Genomic DNA, 22,837 nt, shown 5'->3' on the forward strand with positions numbered 1-22,837 from the left:
GAGGGATATAGATGATAAATGTCTAACTATTACATTGTTTTATACACCTAAAACTAATTTTAAAAAAAAGAAAGAATTTTCCAAGATCCAAGATTTTTTAAAAAATTAAAAAATAAATATAAATAAATAAAAAATAAAAGCGAGAGAGAGTCAGTAATGACGACAATAGGGGGAAATGTGTCAGTCGGGGAAAATAGCTGATGGAAAGATCCTGAGGAATGACTATCCTTCAGCAGCAAGGAGGCCAGTGTGGCTGGAGCAGAGAGAGCTAATAGAAGATGAGTAGGAGGTACTATGGTTAGGGCGGTACTGGGGCATGGGTGGGAAGGGGAGAAGAAAGTTCACGTGGGCCTCACAAGCCGTTCTAAGGACTTTGGCTTTTGTTCTGAGTGAGAAGGGCTTTGAGCTACATGATCTGCCTTAGGTTTTCCTGGGATCACCCTGGCAGCTGTGAGAGCACAGCCCTGTCACATTGTCCTATGAGCCCCACTCCTCCCCCTCCCCCGTGGGTGTAACATGACACCGTTGTTGGGCGGGGTAGTTTTGGAGGATGTAAATTATCCACTTCTGTCCATGTTACCAAGCCACTGCTGCTCACCAGGTTGTTTATCACAATCCTGGGTCACCAGTGATTTCTCGCTGATTCCTCTGGTGTTTTCAGTTTGAAATTTCTGTATCATCGAAAACAAATGTGGTTCTTATATGGTGGCAGAAGAAATTATGCCAAGACTTGCTGTCACAACTTATGGAGTTGAGTTCATGTGCTTTGGGCAGCGTTAAGCTTTTGGACAATTACATTCTTTAGTCATGGCCCTGCCCCATATCTCCTACTTCGCCCTGTGACCCTCCCCCTAATCTCCTTTTCACCAGCAGCAGAAGTCTTCATTCTCTTTATTGTGTCCTTTCTTTACAAAGGAAGATGTTTCTCTTGTTTGTCCACAGGGAGGAAAACGTGTGGGTGAGTAATTTGAAGCCAAGAATCTCCTTCAATTTCCATGTCACTTCACCTAGAAATGTGTCTGACATCATTCCTAGACCGGAAGTTGAAGGGGCCATCAGGTGATCTTTTACTTTCAAACTATATAAGGCTGAGGGGTTAACAAATGCAATAATAACAATAACTAATAACAAGTGTGCTCTTACTGTGTGCCAGACACTGGTCTGAGTCATTTACATGGTTTAAGTCATTGTAAAATCATGGATTTTAATTCCAGGAGGATATCATAGCAACGGCATTGTCTTGATTTGGGTTCCTTCCGATGCAGGCCCTTAGACAGCATTTGAGTGTGTAAGTAGTTTATTTGTGAGGTGATCTCAAGAGGCACTGACAGAGAAATGTGGACAGGAGACAGACAATGGAAGAATGATAATGCATGACCTGTTATTGAGCAAGTTACCCTTGTTCAATATAAGCTTCATTCTGCTGAGAGTTCTGGGAGACTGTGTAGAATATGCCTTTGAATTGTCCCAGCAGAGCTGGGGTATTTATTCACCACCTCCCATCACTCTTTGGCTGAGAACTGCTTCCAGGGGACGTGAATCCCCCAGAAATTTGGGCCCACAGGCTGGGCAGACTCTTGTGACCCGAGAATGCTCTCCAGCAGAGGCAGCAGGTACTGGCTGAAGAAAGTCTGGCTAGCACTCATGGGAGATGTTTCAGTGCAGAAGGGACATGGGCAGGTATTGATGGCCTTCATTTGCTAGGGGACTTTGATGTAGGAATCATTTAACTAACCCAGGTCTGAAACAAAGTAGGCAAGAATAGGTTTCCTTAGACACTGGGGAGCCTCCACATTAGGAGAGGGACGTGCTGTGCACAGTGAGTGTTTAGAAGCAACACCCTGTACATTTGCCTCAGCCGTTTCCCAAAACAACAAAAGTAAAGAATGGGTAGATGTAGCTGGTTCCCCTTGTGTTAAAAAGCTCAAGATACCCACTGCTGTAGGGAAGCTCAGTAGGTGGCCCCCTTGAGCCACTCTTCATCTTTGGAAGCAGAACTGAAATGTGCTGGGCTGTGTGTGTGTCTAGAAAATCTCACTTAGTTGGGATGGCCAACCCAGCCACGCCCAGAGACTTACTGACTTCCTCCAAATGACTTGTCTCTGTTTGGGGGAAGAGTGCCAGCTGAGATCATCATGAAAGAGCCCGGCCCTCCTGCACACTGCAGGGGACCTCGAACTTTCTGAATGATTTGAGACACTTCCAGGCTGAGGTTGCCAAAGGTTACATGACTAATTCTGCTTTGACCTCTCTCCCTCCCTGGGTGGGCTCTGACCGCCTGCCCTGCATTTTCCCCAAGGGTAGGAGGGTGGGATGCCAGACACTTTGGTTTTCCATCCAGAATATTCTCCATTTCACTGTTGTTTGTTTTGTTTTAAAAATAATCTCCATCCTTTCTTTCTCTATAAAATTCAGCCAAGTCCCATCCTAGTGCTGGATAAATTGGCAAAGGCCCCTTTCCTGTGTTCGTCCCAGTGCTGCCTCCAAAGGTTGACACCTTTTAGTTGGAAAATACAGCTGGGTATAGGACCCGATTCACTGGTAGAAGAGGTGTGCCCATTGTCCTCTTCCATTATTTCATGTAAAGTCATTGTAGACAGACTGACAGAAGGGAAGTTCTTGCCAAATATGCTAACTTTGCCTTTGAACACAATGGTCACAAATGAACAAGTGCAAGCCATTTGCATGTTTCCATACTTGCAAACCACTTTCCAGCGAAGCTGTTGCCAAGCCTAATCCAGGTTGCAACTTGTGAAAGGTGCATCATTGTCAAAACTCATGTCTTGCATTGGACCTGATTTCATTGGTATGTAAGGAGTGCATTCTTAGGATAAGCTTTATCAGATCCTTTCAGGAGCAATGATATATAGAGTAAATAATTCCGCGCCATTTTATTTTGCCTAAGTGTCCCTTTCGCCTGTGTTTTGCTTTGGGGAATAGGATGTCTCGGAGCCGTATCAATGATGCTTTCCGCCTGGATGACAACAGCCTGGAGTTTCTGGGTATTCAGCCGACACTGGGACCCCCTTACCAGCCACCTGTCACCATATGGTTGATTGTTTTCGGGGTTGTGATGGCAGTGGTAGTGCTTGGGATTGTTGTGCTGGTTATCACCGGAGTCAGAGACCGAAGGAAGTAAGTGATCTTTCCTAGACTTAGCTATCCTAAAACAAAGGTTTAGGGAAAACCAACTGGAAAATGTGCAGTCAGTGGCAGGTTGTACAGAACAATGGTCAGATTTCCTCAGCACTTCCCCATCCAGCCCTCCCACACAGTAGGTGTCCAGCCGGGGGTTTACTGGCATGCCTGTGCTGGGAAACTCCATCCTGGCCCAGCATCGTTGCCCTACTGCCAAGAGGCACCGCACACTCAGCAGCAGGTGGGCTCCGAGGATCATTCTTACTGATGCACCCTCCCAGGTCCAGGCAGGACCCTAGACACTGGGTTGGGGAGGGGTTTGGACTGTGAAGTCGCTGAAGAGTGAGCCCTGAGATTTGCTTCAGACTGCTGCTCTTTAATCATCTTCATTCCTCCGTGGGTATCAGGCTCCCTATCATCCCCTCAGCTCATGGGTCAGGCACCCCCTAATTTGTTCTTGAGTCGACGATCCACGTTCCCTGAGGATTTAAATCAGCAGAGGCCTGGTTTATAGTCTTATTCTGCCACTAGGTAGTTTTTCCTGATCTTGAGAAATCATTTACTTTTGTTGGGCTTATGTAACTGAGGTTAATATGTTATAGCGCATAACAAAACTCTATGCACGCACTGTAGGTTATTTAAACATGTTCTTGGTGGAATTTTTACATGCACTAGTCTATTTTGCTCAATTTTCTTCACTATAGAGATTTTCAGTTCCTCAAAGTAGCTTCATTTTTAAAATTAGGTATTGAATAGAATACATTCATATGGTAAAATTTTTAAATGCAAAAGGATACATAGAGTCTCCCTGTCACTCTTTGCTTCCAAGTTCTCTTCGCAAAGCCAACCAAAATTATCAGTTTCTGGGAGACCTATTGAATCAGAACCTTTTTTTTAGTAAGCCCCCCACCCCCAGGTGATTCACGTGCACATTACAGTATGAGAAGCACTCGTCTACATACTAAAAATTTGCGCAGGAGATACTATTCCAAAGTTAATTCATTCAATTATTTGGGGATACTTCCATCATGCCACACACTATGTCAAGGTACACAGAAAAATAAGACCAGCTACTCAGCTCAGTACTTTCACACATTAATGTTCTCAGCAAACCTATGATGTAAATATGTAATTATCTTCATGTATATGTAAAACTGAGACTCAGAGAGGCCAAGTAACATTCTCAAGTTTACACAGCTAATGAGTAACAGGTTGGGATATACACCCAGATTCCAAAGCTGGTTGTTGTGTACTACAAAGCTGTCCTACCCTGATCTTTATACTTTGGAAGTTGCTAATTTAGTAGGGTAGCTCTTTAAAATGAGGCGATTCGCTAAATGACCACTGAGTTCTTAAAAATAATAATAATGGTTAATATTTACTGAGGATTATATGCCAAGTATTGTGACTCCTCTGCCAGCATTATTTCATTGATTCCATATAACTGCCATCATTTTCTGAATAAGCAAACTGAGGCCCAAGGGCCCCCTCTCTCTGACTCCAGAGCTCAAACCTACCCAGTCTCTTACTGCTCTGCCAGCCATCTCAACAATCACAGGGCTAAAGAAGTGAACCCAATGCACTGCAGGTGTTTATAGTCCATTACGAGGGGACTGATATGCAAATGAATACACCAGTGCTGAGATGCTGAGATGTAAAAGACGCCCCATGGAGTCCTAGGGAGGCTATGTCATTGTAACACATTAACATTCTAACATTCTAGTATTCTAACATATTAAGGTGACTTCACTTTATTTAACAGGCAAGATCAAGCAAGAAGTGAAGAAAATCCTTATTCTTCCGTGGATTTGAGTAAAGGAGAAAATAATCCAGGATTCCAAAATGGTGATGATGTTCAGACTTCGTTTTAGAGAAATATATTTTATTTCCTCTTGAGGTGATTTCATTGTATGTAAATGTTAATTTCGTAGTCCAGAAAATATGAGATTATAAAGATATTACTAAATATCAGAACCATGGCTGTGTTCAGGAAAATTGTCCAAAGAAGACATGCCCGAGGAGAGGGCCTCTTCACTTGCATTGATTTTGGTATTTATTTCTGCATCAACATTTGACTTCTTTTCTGTTTCCTAAAAGAGATGTTTATCTTTGAGAATAATAGAGAAAGTGTGTCTTTAGCCTCCCGGGCTGTTCAGGGGTAATGGAAATGGAAATGTCTGTTGTGTTGCTGGAGCTGAAAAAAAGCTACATGGCAGGAGTAAGTGTAGGAGCCTTCTATGGAATCTAGTTGGATGGCTTTTAAGGACAGTGCACGTGAGCTGATGGAGCTACAGGGATTGGGAATGACGTACACTGTTCACTTTCTTTAAATTCACGTGTAAAGGATGATGCGCTCTCTTCACATTAATGTAATCTAAGTACTATACTGATTTGCCCAGTGGTGATTGGACTAGACCATGCCTTCTACAGGGTGACAAGTCTAAAAAGAGAAGAACTCAGAGAGTGTCAGAAGGTGTTGCCTTCTCACTTCCAAGCTGTTTGATCATCATCTCCCAGACAAGATTAAAGTAGCTCCCAGGGCCTCCATGACCCTCACCCCGTACACCTGGTAGAAATTCACTTCTATTGTTCTCTAACTGTGGACTGAATGGAAATCCCAACTGAATATCACCCTCTGAAGTGGGCACCCAGTTTCTTAAATCTTTTGTATTCACTCACAATGTCTGAGCAGTGCTGAGCACAAAGCAGACACTCAATAAATACTAGATTTGCACACTCTTGTGGTGTCCTAGGTACTTACGTGTTGGGGCTTCTGTAGATTCTGTCTGTTTTTCACTTCCAGGGACGAGGTTGCCCTCTGACCGCGTGGGACCCTTGACTTCCCAAGTATCCTAGAATGTATCCCAATTTCTTCAATTGCTTTATTGTACAAAGCAATTGTAAAATCAGCCTAAAAAGAGTGTGTTAAGATGACATACACCCTCAGGTTAGGAACCAAACCTGATGCTGCTTTGACATATTTCAGAGTCCCCAGACCCATTCTGAGCACAGTATCCACTACCTGCCTGAAGACTCACTTAAAATAGGTTAAATGGATCAAAATATCCAAACTCTGCCTGTCAACGCACTCTTTGTGGTGAGCAGCATAAAGTTAGATAACTTTGTTCTTAATAAATTCTTTGTAATTAATAAATTCTTTGAGATAACGGTGATGGGGGATCAGTTAGCAAAGTCAGGGGACAACGAACATTTTCTTCGTTTCCAAGAGAGTGTAGGCAGGCCTCTGGTTTAGAACAACGAGAAATGCCAGATACCACCACTAAACACAGTAAAACAGCATTTTAACAATTATTGTGCATGTTTTAAATAGTATGAGTGTTGTTCCTTTACCTGCCCACCCCAGCATCACTGGACTTATTTCCTGATAAACCTCTACTAGTATCTTAAAGTCTTGCTTGACTTCATTTTCGGAGGCAGGTTTCCAAGCCAGGCTTTGGCCTCTTTTTATAATAGACAATTCTGTATTGTTTGAATTTTTTTCAATGAGTATGTGTTCCTTTAGTTAGAAAGAGGATTGTTAGAAGATCAAATACATAAAAATAAGAAGAAAGGAAAACAACCTTCAAGGTGTGGGGGGAGGGGCACCAGCAAGACCTAGTTTGGGCTTGGGACGTCTTTCTTTGGGGGGTTCACAGTCTGTGCTGCAGTTCCTGGTGGACAGGATGGGAGAGCACAGCAAAGGCTGGCTGCTACCCCCATGTGACTGTGGCCCACTGAGAAGGGGGGCCTGTGTTAATTTCTCCCTGTACCCCCCACCAGGAAAGAACCTGGGACACGGTACAGGCTAAATAAATGCTCACTGAATGTATAAATGCCCTAGTGGTTATTTTTAAAGTTCCATTTATTATGCATTGAGATATGTGTGCCTCTGTAAAAAACAGAAGACTATTATCATAAGGCAATTCTGCTGAAAAGAAAGGAATCATTATTTAAATGTCAAGAAACAAATAACTAAGAGGGCTCATTTGAAATAGTTGGGGGGTGAGTGGGGTGAGAAAGAGTATGAACGACACCCACAGCATAATGAGGTCCCCTAAGGCAGTTCAGACTGCACAGGAACATCTGGGCGCCTGTTAAAAATACAAATTCTCAAGCTTCACTCAGACCTGCTCTACCAGAGTCTCTGGGGTAGTTCCTAAGAATCTGTTTTAGTAACCCTCCATTTGATTCTCACGCATGTACGCATGCTAAAGATTGAGGACATTGAAACATGAAGGCAAATGTCCACATTTCTGTACTTGTTAATAGTATATTTAATTATCATGAGAGTGACAATATAAAGAAAAGAACAAATATCCAACAAGTAATTTTTCAATTCTGTTCAATCTTTACACATGGTATACACCCTCTCTATATTCCAATCAGAAAATATGCTTCTGCTATAGGCTGGGAAGTGTAATACTAAGAACAGCATAAACAAAATTACTAATTTGACCTAAATTTCAAGGAAATCTTTTGTTTCCTACCTTGTTCATTTCTAGGTACTATAACAGATAAACAGCACACAGAATACTATTAAGAACTAGCTAGATTACATTGTTTGTGCCTTGCTACTTTCCTTAAAAAGAATGAAGATGTTGGCCAACATTTACATTCATTCTCATCCGATCTCCTAATTTCTTCTTCAAGGCTTGTCTTTTTCCCGAAGTGGTTCAATGGAAGTTAAGAGTTGCTGAAATGTGGGACGCTTCTCTGGAAGCTAAATAAAAGAAAAACCCAATGGTTTAGTTTCTGAACATTGTAGTTAAAAATAAAATATTTATACCTCAGTCCTAAGCTAGCAACTTTTAAAACACGACAAGCATTTCTACTACTAAAGAGAAAACAACTACAGCCATAAGTATTGAAAAGAAAAAGTATCTTTATTTGCATAAGATATGATTTGTATACCTGGAAAAACTAAAAGAATCAATGATGGAATCAACCCAAAGAATAAAGGAATTCACCAGGAGAGTGGTAATAAAATTAACATACAAAATCAGTAGACTTCACACATATGTACGATAACCAATTAGAAGACATAACGGAAGAGGAAATCCTGTTTATAGTAACAACACCACCAAAATAAAAGACTAACAAAAATGTCCCTCCCAAATGAGGAAAACTTTAAAACACTGCTGAAAAATACAAATTTAGACTTGAACACATAGAAAAATATTTCTTGTTCTTGAATAGGACAAATGAGTATTATAAACATGTCAAATTTCCCAAGTTAAAATGTAAACTAAATATAATCACTTTATAAAGGGATTTTTAAAATCAAGGTGGGGAGAACAAAAATCTGAGAGAAAAAAGGGAAAAGACAAAAGACATAATTCTCAGAAAGATACACAAATGCCCTTACAAATATACCTCACTCATAATGAAAGAGGGACGTGAAAGCTGCACTAAATACCATTTCTCATCTATCTGATTGGCAGGAATTCAGAAGCTTGGCAATGCTTTGTGTGGTGAGACTGTGGGCAAATAGGCACATTGCTGGAGGGGCAACTCCTGCAGAGAGAAATTTGTACGCTACTTTTTGGGTAAGAAAGAAAGGAAAACAAAAACATGCATATACTTACCTACTTACTTTTGTGCAAAGAAGTACAGGAAAGATAAATCAGAATCTAATGAAAATTGTGTTTTTCCAAAAGTTGCAAAATAAAATATAAAAAAAGAGGGGAAACTAAAACGTACAAAATGCTCACTATATGCAGAACCTTCAGTTGGGAATTGTCTCTGTGCAAGCCCCTCTCAATGGCTTCTGCCACAATCCACACACTTTCACGGACCATCTGCCGGAAGATGGCAGTTCCTCCCTGTTCAGGGCCCCCTGTCCGTGGATATTGCAGTCCTAGCCCCAGAAGCTAGAGCAGGAGGGCCGGAGAGGTCCCAGCTGCAACTCTTGTCTGCTCTTCTCCATCTGACAGGTGATGGCAGTAAGTCCGGTACTTGTCTATGTTTCTATTGTGCATGTATAATTATAAACTGCTTGGTGTTTTCAGTTTCACAGTGTGTGTGTGTGTGTGTGTGTGTGTGTGTGTGTGTGTGTGTGTGTGTGTGTGACGACTGAGTTCGGTGAGGGCAAACCAGTCCCCCTGCAATTTCAGCTCCATGTCTACCCCAAAAGAGACTTATTCTCTACCTACATGCCATGCTTTTACTCAGCACTTGGGAGGTATGGGAAGAGAGGACGGAATCATGTCCATTATGTGTTCTGTACACGTGGTTATATGTACTCTGTCACACATTTTCTACTCGAGCAGAGACCATCGTACGGTTAAGAACAGGGACCCCAACACTAGCCAGCCTGCCTCTTAAAAGATATGTGACCCTGGGCAAGTCACTTAACCTCTCTGGGTCTCTGTTTCCTCTTTTGTTAGTTTTAGCCATGATAATATATTAGTATCTACCTCATACGTGTTTCCTGGTGACTAAATGAGTTAATGTTTATGAAGTTTTTAGAACAGTGCCGAACGTAAGTTTTTGTTAAATTGTTGGCACCTGCATTGCTTGTTTTAGATGACAAAGACTTGAGGGCAGAGGCCCAGGGCCATTCCCACCTGACCTGTAGCAGGTGCCTCCCCTCCAAAATGCTTTGCCCAGGGGGACGAAGCCAAAGCTCCCCCAGGTGGTGCACTTGCCTCATGCCAGCAGCTGTACATGATCTGGTAGATGGTGTCCGATGCCAGTTTGGGCCGGTAGAGCCTGTGGCCCTGGGAGACCTTCACAACCACCTGGGAGTTGTCGTACAAGTCATAGGGCTGCTTCCCCAGGCTGTACACTTCCCACATCAGGATCCCTGCACGACGCCGAGGGGGCCGGCGCACAAGGGAAGAGAGCAGATGTCAGAAGGTACGGAGTGTGTTGAATGAGCACCACAGGCCAGGTTAGGAAGGCTATGGGTCAAAGCTAGGGAGCGCTGGGAAATGAGTCCTGGCAGAAGGGACAGGGTCTGGAGGCTGGCTCTGTACCATTACGTCTGGAGCTCAGGGTCTCTCCTCCATGTTCCCTGAGACCCAGACACCCATTCTTGCTGGTAAATGGGGACATGGCTAGGGTAGCTACAGAGGGAGCTACTTGGGGCCAAGATGCTTGGCTGCTTCAGAAAAGCAGCTGGGGCCTCCATCCACCCCAAAACTACCCGGCTCCAGCCCTTAGGAGTGATTGATTGAACTCCTCACCCTCACCTCACTTCCTTTCTCTCTGCCTTGGCCGTGTGTACAACAATTTCATTGTATAATCAAATTACCATTCAGTGAAAATGTATAGATAAAATCATTGACAGCGTTACTTCTTTTCTTACTGCCACAATGGTTCAGAATATTTGGTGGGTCAAGTATCCTTTCGGGAATCTGATAAAAGCCATTGGCTCTCCCTTGGGGCAATAAATGCACAGCATTTTTGTGTTTGATTTCTGGATGTCCACCGTCCCCCATGCAGGGCGTTGTGGATTTCAGGTTAAGAAACTGAGTTGTGGTCATGGTGGTCAATAGGGTGCCATTTGGGGTCAGCCAGATGTGGCCTCTGAGGCCCAGTTCTGCCACTTACAAGCTGGGCAAGTTTCTTAATCTTCTCTGTCAGGTTCCCTGTGTACAATATGAAGATATTCACACATAATGGTGTTGCCATGAGAAATAAATAGGATAAAACACCCAGAGCATTTAACGAAGCACAGGGGCATTTTAACTGCTCTCTAAATGGTTGCCATTTTGCCGTCATACTAGCCAAGCCAGAGAATTTCAATAGTCAGCTTTAAAAGTTCAGAAAACCAGAAATATGTAAGAAGGAAGAAAATTGTTCTAGAACCATAACTGAAGTACTGTCTTCAAAAGTTCTTTGACATTTAGGGCTATGGATTTTGTGTAAATTGTTTACAATAAGGTAATATTACAAGTTGTGGCTGCATTTTAAAAAGAAACCAAACATTCCATAGCAACCACCCCAAAGTGTGTTGCTCTCTTTACAACTCTCTCTTTGGAAGGCTAGCCACTTCTCTCGAGAATAATTTTACTGCTTAAACTATCTTTGTAGCTCTTCTTTGAGAATTGCTTTCAGAGGCCCTTGTTCATTTTGAATGTCCGTATTGCAGAAAAATTATTTAAGAATGGATTTAGTTTTTGGAAACAGCCAGACAATATCGGGAGCCATGTTCTGGTGCTTAAGTAATGAAGCTGGGTAATGCAATTTTTTTGGTCAAAACCAAGGTATAACTATTGAGTAAGCATACTGATTTTTAAAAATATCTTTCATAAGACATATTAACTCAAACAAGGAGATTGAAACTAATTTTGACAAGTTAATCAGCAGAAAGTGACATCAAGTATTTACTGAAATGCCATCTTTGTGGTTTTTCTTTCTGTATATATTGAATTATTATTTTTTTTTACAATGAACAATACCACTTTAACAAAAGGAATAACTATTTTTGAAAATCATGTCATATAGAAAAATCAATGGCTAACTAAATTTTGGGTTTTTTTTAGGCGTCTTAATGGATGTCATGTAGAAAGTCAAATTATTATGCTTAAGGACCAAGACAGGCATGAAATAGGTCTCAGCTGAATTTAATACATTCTATAACTTTGTAATAATTGGGATCATTTATCCTGGATCCATCTGACAGTGATTGTAAACAGGCCTGACATTCCTCACAATGCAGAAAAGTATCAGAAAATCTACAAAATCATTATATAAGAATTATTTCTGTTTTATGTTTACTAAATTTCGATATAGATCTTTCAGTAAAATAGAGGTCAGAAAACTTTTTCTGGGAAGGGTCACACAGTGAGTATTTTAGGTTTTGGGGGGTCATGCAGTGTCTAGTGACTGCTCTGCACAAAAGCAGCCAGAGACAACAGAAATACGTGGCCGTGCGCCAATAACACTTCAGTTACAGGGACAGGCCACTGGATTGGGTCCTGGGCTGTGGTTTGCTCACCCCTGATCTAAATTATGAATTTTAACGAGGACATGGTATGGGCCAAAGACAGCACTGAGTCACATTTGGTTTTTAGACCAGGCATTCTTCCCACCCCAAACTGGTCAATTCAGAAGGAAATGGTTATCATGGCTGCTTTCATGCCAAAAGCCTATGACTCTACTGTAAATCCTTCAATGTTTTGGCCTTCGTGCAAACCTGGTTTTAGTTCTCAATGACTCCTTTATAAACATTGTTGGAAATTTGCAGTAAAATAGCTTTTATGAGAAGGTGATAGCAGGAAATTATACAATATGCGGCAGACCCAAGGAAAGATCGTCTTCTATCTCTTGCTTGTCTCAGGCCATACAGGTAATTTTGTAAGTGCTCAGGGCTTTTGCTAAAAATGGATGTTGCTGCTCTTGTGGTTTCCTGTTGTGGAAGCCAGCTTACAAAATGGGGTTGGGGCCTCTGTGGCCACTTTCTTACCGAATGCCCATACGTCTGACTTGCTGCTGTATTTGAAGTAGTGAAACACCTCTGGGGCTGACCACTTGACCGGAAACTTTGTTCCTACTGAACTGACATACTGGTCATCAAGAACATACCTGTGAGGGGAAACATTGACACACACCATCAGTTGCTTGGTTGTGCGGATGAGAAGACCTCTGCTGCCCACCATTGCCTCCTGGCAGACAGGCTGATGGAGGACATGGCCGCAGCCAGTCTCAGCCTAGTGCCTCTGTGTTCTGCATCTTGTCCTTCCTTTCAATGTGTACGCTTAGCTAGAGGCTGCTTATGACTTGTAAACTTTAAAAAATGATATCTAACTTTGAAAATACCAAAATCCCAATGCAAACTATTTTGTAAATATAGAAAAACACAAAAACATAAAAAGAAAAATCACTCAGAATCCCACTCCAAAGATAACCTGTAATTCTGCCATTCAAGGTACATTTTTTGCTTATATATACTTACATATACTTCCCAATCTTTTTTCTATGTATATATAATGTGAACAAAATTTGGTTTCTGTCGTATTGAGGTTTGTTTTTATTTTTCCTTTAATGCATATCAAGGACATTTTCCCTATGTGGGTTACATTTTCTTCGGCATCCTGTTTAATGGCTGAATTCCCTCTCTGGATTAACATAATTTGTTTTACCATGTAAATGGCTTCCAATCGCCTGCTATTATAAACAATGATAGACAACAATATCCTATGGAGATATCAAGACCATAAAAATATATGTTCAAGGATATTCACTATACTCTTGTTTATAATAATGATAAGAATGGAAGTAATCTTAATGTCCACATTTTGAGAAGCAATTAAATATGATATGGTGCATTAATACAATAGAGTAATATGCAGCCATTAAAAGTGAGATAGCTCTATATTTACCAAAATAAAAAGATGCCCATGATATATGGAAATGTGCAAACGCAGGTATATATAATGCAATTCCATTTTTGTGGAAACAAATGGTAAATGTACTTACTTGTGTAAGTGATTGGGAATACGTACTTAGGAATAGGATGTGGAAGGACATCCACCAAATGTGTTAGCAGTAGGTCCTCCTAGTGCTAAAACTGGGATGAAGGGGTGGGTCGGGGGCAGATTCTCCGTTTGACTTTGTACACCTTTGCTATTTATTTTACAATAAGCACATACTATTTATATAATTCATAGAGGGGAACCCTATATCTTTGCTCACAAAAAACAAATAAATAATGAGTCTTATAAATAGGAAAATAAGAAAATGAATGGAAAGTCCAGCATGTATGTCCTCATTTCCTATGTAAAATCATGAAAATTGGCTTCAAGGCTTAAATACTATGAGGATGCAGAATTAGGAAATGGAAGGCTCTTTTAAACTGTCATCATAATCAAAACGATTTCTCCAAATCATGAAGTGATGATAGAACACCCATCAATAGAATCTCAGAGTCAACTTTCATGCCTACTTGGTGATAAAGGAAGTAAACGTGACAACAAAAATTTTCCTAGTGTTAATGCTCTACCCATTTGAACATATATTAAGAAAAAATCCAGGTAGGGTTAAAGGAGCCTTGATTGAAAATGTGTGTGTGCGTGTATGTGTGTGTGTGTGTGTGTGCACACGCCAAATAATCTGGCTGTAATGTGTTATATTTAAATATTTAGGATCTTGGAATTTATTCTTAAGTTTAGAAAATGTTTATCAGAGTGTTGAAAGAACTAAAAGGGACTGTAGGTAATTTCTGAAGTACAGTTTCATCTTATAGGTGAGGAAATGGGGTGAAACATGTTTCATAGGTAGTCAGAGGTAGTATGGGGGAGGGGATCCAGGTTTCTAAGTCCCAGTTCAAAACACATTCTACGTGTATATATCCCCACAAGGCCATCATCGATGATGGCATTTAAATGTGAATAAAATTACCACTTTCATTGGTTGCCCCTTTGGAACTGGCTTACCTTGTCATTCCAAAGTCAGATACTTTCACAGAGAGATCACTGTCTACTAAGCAGTTCCGAGCAGCCTTTGGAGGAAAAACAAAATTACCAAGTAGTAAAAGTGACCACGAATTTCCTGACATCAGAATCTAGCATTTTGCTTCTCTTTGGAAAAATTCTCAGCAAAAATCTAAGATTGCCTATCAAAACCTAAATGTTGGGAAGTTGTCTATTTTTATATTTGTAATTTTTCGAAATGAAAATGTGCTCACATAAGTAGTCTCACCCAGGCATCCATCTTTGTCAAACAACACGAAAGGTACTAAACACAGAGCCTTAGGTCATCAATGAGAAGGGAAACATCAGTTCTAGAGGCTCCCTCTCTAGCACTAGGGTACTGTGAGGTGACAGGTGCTCTGAAAGCACAAATGTGGCACCAGAGACTCAGAATTAACTTGCCTAGTGTGTCTGGCATGTTTGCTGTTTGGCACAGGAAAATCTCTAAATATAAATACCAGTGCACACCCAGCAGAATACTTCCCACTCCCACTCTGACCCAAAGATACAAGTTGCATTTCTTTCTGGTATTTCTTTGTTCATGTTTGTAGTTTCAGTTATTGTATTAAATGACTGCTTTGGCACTCAGCCCTTCCACAGTAAACGTCAGCTTGGATTTAATGGTTCTAAGACACACTAAATTGACCAAAGCCTTTCCCTTCCATCTCTTTTCCTTCGAACCACAACACAACTACATAGATCTTGATGGTTTCTTTTACTCTTTCTGTTCTTTTTGTACTTCAAATATTTTATTTTGAAATTGTGATTTTTTTTTTTAAATCACAAAAGCGTCATGTATTTAAACAAGTCACAAGTGAGCCAAGTAAAAGTGAAGGTAGCCTCCTCGTCTTTCCACCCAATCTATCACTGAAGGCAGAAACTGTGGATTGCTTGCTTTTCTTTCTTTGATCTTTCAGTGGCTTTGCTTACCAAGTCCCGATGTATGAACTGGTGGCTCTCCAAGAAGGCCATGCCTTCACAAACATCATAGCACATTTCTAAGAGCTGGGAGGGTTCAAGTCCTTTTCCATGACTCTTCAGGTAATTAAGCAAGCAGCCATTGGTTATATATTCAGTCACTATGTATATAGGGTATCTCTTTGAGCACACTCCATAGAATTTTACCAGCTTGGGATGGTTGAGTTTCCTGGAAAGAACAGATTTTCAAAGTTCAGTACTGAATTTCCACACTCCATTTTCCAGATGTCCTGAAAAAGAATCACTCACAGATTTTTGTTTGTTTTAACTTCCCCCCTTCTACTTGAATAGAGAAGGGGAGGGAAATGTTTTGGATCTTATTCTGGGAGTATTAGCCTTTGGAGATGAGAAATGCTGCCTTATATTGGACATCGACAACCCCAGAAGCAGTTTAGAAGTTGTGGGTGTTGTGTTCAACTTTCCTACAGAGAATCAGGGAAGCAGTGGTCTGATGGCAACTTGAGAACTTCCACGACTAATTTGGAGAAAGCTACACCCTAAAAGCACTCACTTCCATTTTAAAACATCTAACTTTCATGTCTATATATTTCATTCTGAAAAAAAGCATTGTATCAGAATATGAAGGGTGTAAGTAAAATGGAAATAGTTGCCATGTAAGGGAAATGAGGTTAGGTATGATTTTTCTTTAGAGAAACTAATTTCCCATTACTGTAACATTATTTTTTGCAATAATACATTTAGAAAATTGTAACCACATGACATAAAACTTCTGGTAGGTCATGACGGATGGACACTCAGCAGTTACTCTGGGCGTAAACTTGTCCTTATGTAATTTATTATCAATTCACAGGATGATTCTTTAATGTTCATATATGTAAAACTCTAATTTTAGCATGTCAACTTTTAAATTTGTTAATAATTGAGGACTTATTAAATATTTAGTTACTTTCTTTCTTCTTGGCTGAACTATATGGGCATGCCTTATCATGTTACTCAGGGCAATGAGCCTGGTTACGCAGCTTTCAGCAAGTGTAGAGACCTGCGTGGTACTCAGCAGTGCTCCTTTGAGAGGCAAGACAAAGGTCTATCACCCAGTAAAAGCTGTTCTTTGAGCAAGTTCCATCATTTACCAGAGGGCACATAGTGGAAAAGAAATATGTTTTAAAACTGCACCAGGACACGGGGGTTGCACACTGAACCTAAGGGATTTTCTGCCAGATTTTTCTGTCTTATGAAAGGAACACAGCAAGGATCTGTGCCCCGGTTTTATGATGGTCCAATTGCCAAAAGCAGAATGAGCTACATAATTTGCAGGAACTAGTGCAAAATGAAAATGCAGGGATTCTCATTTAAGATTATTAAGAATTTCGAGATGGTGACAGCAGATCATTAACCCAAGTGTGGAGGGAGCCCTGCTAAGTGTGGGGCAACTCAAGACTGCAGGTTGCATACATGCGAAGCCAGCCCAGCCACAGGCTTGTGTTCACATAGTCCCTCGCTTCCAAACAATTCTGCAATTGTAAAAGCGATTGTTCTGACTCTCTCGGTACCATTGGTCTTCGTAAAGGAATGACTAAGGAAATGGGCACTGGAATATCTGCCTGAGTTTGCATCTCTGCTCTGCCACTTTTACTAGCTTGGTGACCTTGGGTAAGTTATTGAACATTTCTGTGCTTCAGTTTCCTATAAATCAGATAACAATGGTACATGCTTCACAGGCTTCATATGAGGCTTGAATGCATTATTAATAAAGTGCTCAAAGAGATGTCTATAAACACAATGTAACTGTTTAAGTAAAATTTGTAAAAGGGCTGTTATTCTGTAGCAGGCTAGGATTTATGATTTCAACTATCTTTGACCAAAGTCCTGCTATAGCATTGTTTTTTATACCATGATGTTTTCTCCCTAAAAGGATGACGAGCTGTCACCGTTTGCCTGGGCCTGGGGTTTTTCCCGGGACACAGGACTTTCAGTGCCAAAACCAGGAAAGTTCCAGGCAAACCTGGATGGTTGGTCACCCTTCAAAGTCTCATTCACCATGTTGACAAGAAGAGGTAGAATCATTAAAATAATTCTTTGTACGTGCGTAGATGAGAGAGAGAAAGGAAAGGAGGGGAGGGGACGGGACGGGAGGGGAAGCAAAGGAAAGGAAGAACAGAGAGAGAAAGAGAACACATATGTATTATCAAGAATTAAGGACTGTGCTTGGAACTGAGGACCATTAGGAAGGGTATCTTCATGATAAGTGAGGGAAGAATAGGCTGAGAAAGGCACTTTTATCAGACTGTGTTGAAGGCACCAGGAAGGTAAAGGATATTGTCTGGAGCACGTTCACTTTCAATATGGCCCATGGCCTGGCCATTAGAGGCTCCTGCTGCTGGATATGTGCTTGCAAGGCCCCACTCTGTTCCTCCTTCCATCATGTACCTCCCCACGGGGCAAGGAGGCCAGAGGGCCAAGGAGACATGCCTCCTCAGAACCCATACATCCCCTCCTCTGTCACCCTTGGGGTCCCCAGATTCTGGGATCCCCTGTCCCTGTAGTCCTGAGGCCTCTTCCAGGACCCATGCAGACTCTTTCTGAGCCTGGTCCCCCAAGAGTGAGCCAAGAATGGTATGCCTGCCCCTAACCAAGATCATTAGTCAATAGAGTTGTTTTGTGGGAGACACGGGGAGGTTGGAGGTACAGAATGCTGTCTGCACATTAGTGCTAAGTGTAGTGTAGGACAGAGCAGGGGTGGGAGGAAGAAGGGGAGGGGTGCAGTTTGTGGAGTCCTTGGACCACACGCTGATTTCTCTAAAGAGTCTTGAGAATTCTCAATTTGAATATGACCTTTCAGGTTGTCACAAAGGTGTCCTTGTCAAAAGAAGAGCACAGAACTGATTTTATCTAAGAGTGTTTTCGCTTTATAAGTTCTCAGTATTTGTATCTATGATGTGTGGACTCTTGCTCCAGGCCTTGTGGATGTAGGGCCAGGCCTGTTAGCAGGAATGTCCTCCCATGGTGAGGGCTAAGCTGCCATTTCTCAGGAGAACTCACATCATGGTCTGGGCCTCCTGGAAGAATTCCTCCTCTGACATGGAGCCCTCCTTGATCATCTTAATAGCAACATCATACTGCCCCTTCCACTTGCCCAGATGGACCACTCCAAACTGGCCACTTCCCAGCTCCTTCAACAGGGTAATCTCTTCTCTTTTCAGTTCCCAGATTCCTGATAAGGCAAGACAGACACTCTTAAGGACGAGAATAGAAGCTTTGGGGCTGATAGCTTCCCCAGTGATCTCCTCTCCAATGAGAATTTCACACTGACAATATGAAGAACAGCAAGACAATTTAAGTTGATCACTTAAAAAAAAAAACCCACAATATTGCTCTCGAAGCAGCTCCAGTTATTGATAAGAAACCTTCGAGGATAAATAATTTGCCGACCAGAGGCATCTTGGAAAGACTCGGTGTCAAAATGTGCTTGATGCCCTTAGCTTGGTAAACTATCATTGCATTGTCCTATAAAACAAGTTAAACTGTGATCTGGGGTAGTCATTACTCTAAATACACAAGGTTGAAAACTGGCTCAGAGCAGGCACAGAATCCCGCAAGAAGAAAGAACAGGCAATGAGGTTCCAGAGACTGATGATTGGGTCTAACAAGATGAAAAGTTTTACAATCTTTGTGGTAATACAAAGAGAGATTACAGAGTTAGGTTGGGAGGAGAAAAAAGAACAGGAAAGATTTTTGGGTTTTGTTATTTATTTTTAGAAAATGAACAAATATATTAGAGCGGAAGCCCACCCTGGCACAATGTAAACAGGGACCACCTTCCTGTCTTCCCCCTTTCTTCAGTAAATTCACCACATATGTGTATTTTAACCCCCCATGGTGGGAAATAGAGTTTAAGAGACCAAGGGGATGTCCATACCACTTCCCAAGGACACGGAGCTGGGAACCTTGTTGGCCTTTGTTGACACAGGGTGGCGGAGCCGTGTGATCATGCCTGCAATGGAATCAGCAACACATCGTCACATGTCACCTCATCACATGATATCACATCACATCGGTTCACCCCTCTGCTTATGCTCTCTCCAGAGTAGCTGAAAAAGCAGAGTTCAGGAAGTTGAGATGCTGAGAGAGAATCCATTTTGACCATCCTCATCCTGTAATTGTATTACTTTGTCTGGCTTTACTAATTAGCTCAATGCAAAAATTAAGAGGAAAACCACTTCATGTGACTTTTGAAAAGCCCATCAAAGTTAGTTGTTTGATGGAATCTTTCATTAAAACAAATCCCATTTTTATTTTGCTATCTTTTTATAGTCCTATATTTAAATATGTATACACACAGCAACAAAGAGTTGGTAAGAAATCCAAAAAATACAGAAGGGAACAAAATAAAAAGTAAACCACTTGAATTTTTCAAAAGTAAACCTATTACTAAATTGCATTAAATGGTCAAGTCATTTTAAGTGTTTACATCACATTATGGTAAAGCTGGGTTAAAATAATTATAGTATTTATAATGACTTAACCCATCCAAAAATGGGTTTCTTACCTCAGGGATGCTGTGGATGCCTGGTCATGGCATTGTACACCAGAGGCTGGACATTAATGAATGCCAACTATAATTTTATGTGTATAATGTGATGGCTCGGTGTGAGGTCGGGGTGGTGGTGGATGGGGGGAGGGGGATTCACGGTGTGAGGGATGTAAAAAAATAAATAAATAAATAAATAAATAAAAATTAAAAAAAGCAACAAAAAAACAAAAATGGGTTTCTTAACTAATAATAATGAAAAAAATATGTTTCTTACTTTAAATGTGTAACATTTTCCTAGTCCTGGGAATTATCATACATGTCCTTTTGCTCTCTTTCCTTTTAGTATATTATTTACTTTTTATATGAGTGGTCTCCAAATCTTTTAAATCCTGCACCTTTAATTGGCAAAAAAAATTAGTGCATTCCATATATATAGAGGGTGCCAAAAAATGTATACACATTTTAAGAAAGGAAAAACTATTAAAGTTGTAATTCTCAATATATACCAATAGCAAAAGATGACTACAAGTCACGCTTGACTTCTGCACTTGCAAGAGGTGCTCAAAGTGGTTCCCATCAACGTCCAGACACTTCTGATGACAGCGAACTACTGCTTGAGCAACGTTGACCAAAGTGTCCACTTGTGTACATTTCTTTGGCACCCCTGGTATGTATGTATGTATATTTATATATGTGTATATGTACATATATATATATATACATATGATTGCTGTATTGATATATTATGTGAATCATAAAATACAGTCACAAAGAGAAAACACTATAAGAGAAAGATTTTAAAAACAAATCAAAATAAACATTATTCTCTTGTACCCTGTGGAGTGGCTTGTGTATCCCTCTGGAGTGGAATCACTCCACTTGGAGATGGCTATTTATATAATACATTTCCAAGGGGGTACTTTTGAGGTGCTACAAGATAAAATAAACAATTGAGGAAATCGGGACAAAGGAAAATACAAGTAGGAACCAAAAGCAAAGTGCGACGAAGGCTAATTCACTTATGTGCATGTAATCAGGTTAGGTAGAGGTGCATAAATTTGACACTGAGCCCACAGCTTGTTTTTACTCACTGTTGGAAATTCATCCAGTCACTGTGAGTAAGTGACACTGGTGTAGAAAAGACATTGAGAGGGGATTTCTTTTTTTAAAAAAAATTTTTAAATTTTAAAAAAATTTTTTCCTACGTTTATTGAGATGTTATTGACATATATTACAACATATGTAACTTTAAGGTATACAGCGTGATGATTTTTGATACATGCATGTATTGTGAAATGGTTACCACAATAAGGTTAGTTAACATTTCCATTAGGGATTTCTATATACATTTTCGCCAGTTGATTAGGCAAAATTTGAAAGCAGTAATGGTAGTACCCAGTGTTGGTGAGGGTGAAGGAAATTGCTGCTGGAGGGACTGTACATTTCTCAAAAGCATTTGATGATGTTTAAATTTTAAATGTTCTTAACCATTTATCTCAGAAATTCTACTTCTAGGGAATTTGGCTACAGAAACACTCACACAGATGAACAGAGCTATGTGTGCAGGACTGTGCACTGAAACAGCGATTATAATGGGAAAATATTGTAAATGATCTAACTGCTAATCAGTATAGTGTTAGGTGAGTAAATAGTGGAGTAATTATATAACAGAATGCTCTGTAGCTGTTAAATAGACCACAGTAAGCTGTACGTATTTGCATGGAAAGACCTCTAAAACATGTTGAGTAAGAAAAGCAAGCTGAAAAGTAGTATGTGTAGAATGATCTCATCTCAGTAACAATATAGTGGGGAGATTTTATATATACATATACATATATATATATATATATATATATATATATATATATATATATATATATATATAAAATGAATGTTAGTATCAGCATAGAAAAAAGTTCTGTCAGAACAGACACCAATTTGTATATCATTAGAGAGAGAACCTCCATGGACAAATCTATAATATTTGAATCTTGCAATTGACTTCTAAAAATACCTGCAAATATTTTTATATAGAGAATCTCTACTTCTAAGTCACTCAACTCACTCAACTTAATTTTTTTCTGGCATTATAGTGTGTATAATGTTATATTCCAGGAAATGTAGGTTAAAAAATCACAGTAGGCATAGGGCTTGAGAGCATTTTTTTCTTACTTTCATGGTTCCCTATATAGTCAACAATATTAGGAGGATCAGTAGTATCCAAGCAAAACAATGTTTATCAAGAAGGACCCATAAAAGAAAAACTGAGATAAATTACCTGCTGAATTGTGTTGATGATAGTGAATAAGCTTTGGAATAGAATCAAAACAGTAGTTTTCTGCCAGGTACAGTTTATTCTCAGCATTTGTATGCACATGGTAATGCTTGACGGTTCCTTTTTTATCACTAGTAAGGAAGAAAGAGTGTTAGAACATTTTTAACAAACAACTGAAGCTTGATTAAACAATAGTTAAAAGTAATTAGGTACATTTGCAAATTTTGGAGAAGGAAGTGAGGAAATGTTGTTCAGTCTCGATATCTGGGGTTTTTCTGGAGGTATCCATGACAGTCTGTAAGTATAGAATAGGGCTCCTCTCTGAACTCAGACTATCTTTTGTGCACATGCAGAATTCACATACAATAAAATTCCAACTTTCTAGACCGTTCCTCCCTTAGAAAGTATAAAGCTGCCATCTTCCTCTGACGATTGAGAGCCCTGCAGTTCTTCAGAATCATTATTCTCAACATCAATTCTCTTTTAGGAGAATGAAGATGAAAATGTGGGAGGCAAAGGTGATTAGGCTGTGGGTGC

The 22,837-nt window shown here is 40.3% G+C and overlaps 2 protein-coding genes across 2 annotated transcripts in view; one reads left to right on the forward strand and one right to left on the reverse strand.

Annotated features, from left to right (window-relative positions):
• The window catches only part of ACE2 (angiotensin converting enzyme 2), a 39,254-nt gene extending 32,286 nt beyond the window's left edge, over window positions 1–6,968 (forward strand). The window contains exons 16-18 of the mRNA XM_081043603.1: window positions 943–1,059; window positions 2,941–3,135; window positions 4,901–6,968. Of these exons, the coding sequence (XP_080899729.1) occupies window positions 943–1,059; window positions 2,941–3,135; window positions 4,901–5,009 (421 nt within the window). The 3' untranslated portion in view covers window positions 5,010–6,968. The remainder of the gene's footprint in view (window positions 1–942; window positions 1,060–2,940; window positions 3,136–4,900) is intronic.
• Window positions 6,969–6,991: 23 nt separating this feature from the next.
• BMX (BMX non-receptor tyrosine kinase) overlaps window positions 6,992–22,837 on the reverse strand; it is a 43,361-nt gene continuing 27,515 nt past the window's right edge. Inside the window, exons 12-19 of the mRNA XM_081043604.1 lie at window positions 22,304–22,431; window positions 19,411–19,485; window positions 18,534–18,705; window positions 15,486–15,702; window positions 14,520–14,584; window positions 12,551–12,669; window positions 9,786–9,943; window positions 6,992–7,858 (exon numbers count right to left, since the gene is read on the reverse strand). Of these exons, the coding sequence (XP_080899730.1) occupies window positions 7,784–7,858; window positions 9,786–9,943; window positions 12,551–12,669; window positions 14,520–14,584; window positions 15,486–15,702; window positions 18,534–18,705; window positions 19,411–19,485; window positions 22,304–22,431 (1,009 nt within the window). The 3' untranslated portion in view covers window positions 6,992–7,783. The remainder of the gene's footprint in view (window positions 7,859–9,785; window positions 9,944–12,550; window positions 12,670–14,519; window positions 14,585–15,485; window positions 15,703–18,533; window positions 18,706–19,410; window positions 19,486–22,303; window positions 22,432–22,837) is intronic.

The sequence above is a fragment of the Rhinolophus hipposideros genome (assembly GCF_964194185.1).
Source record: "Rhinolophus hipposideros genome assembly, chromosome: X".
Taxonomy (NCBI): Eukaryota; Metazoa; Chordata; class Mammalia; order Chiroptera; family Rhinolophidae; genus Rhinolophus; species Rhinolophus hipposideros.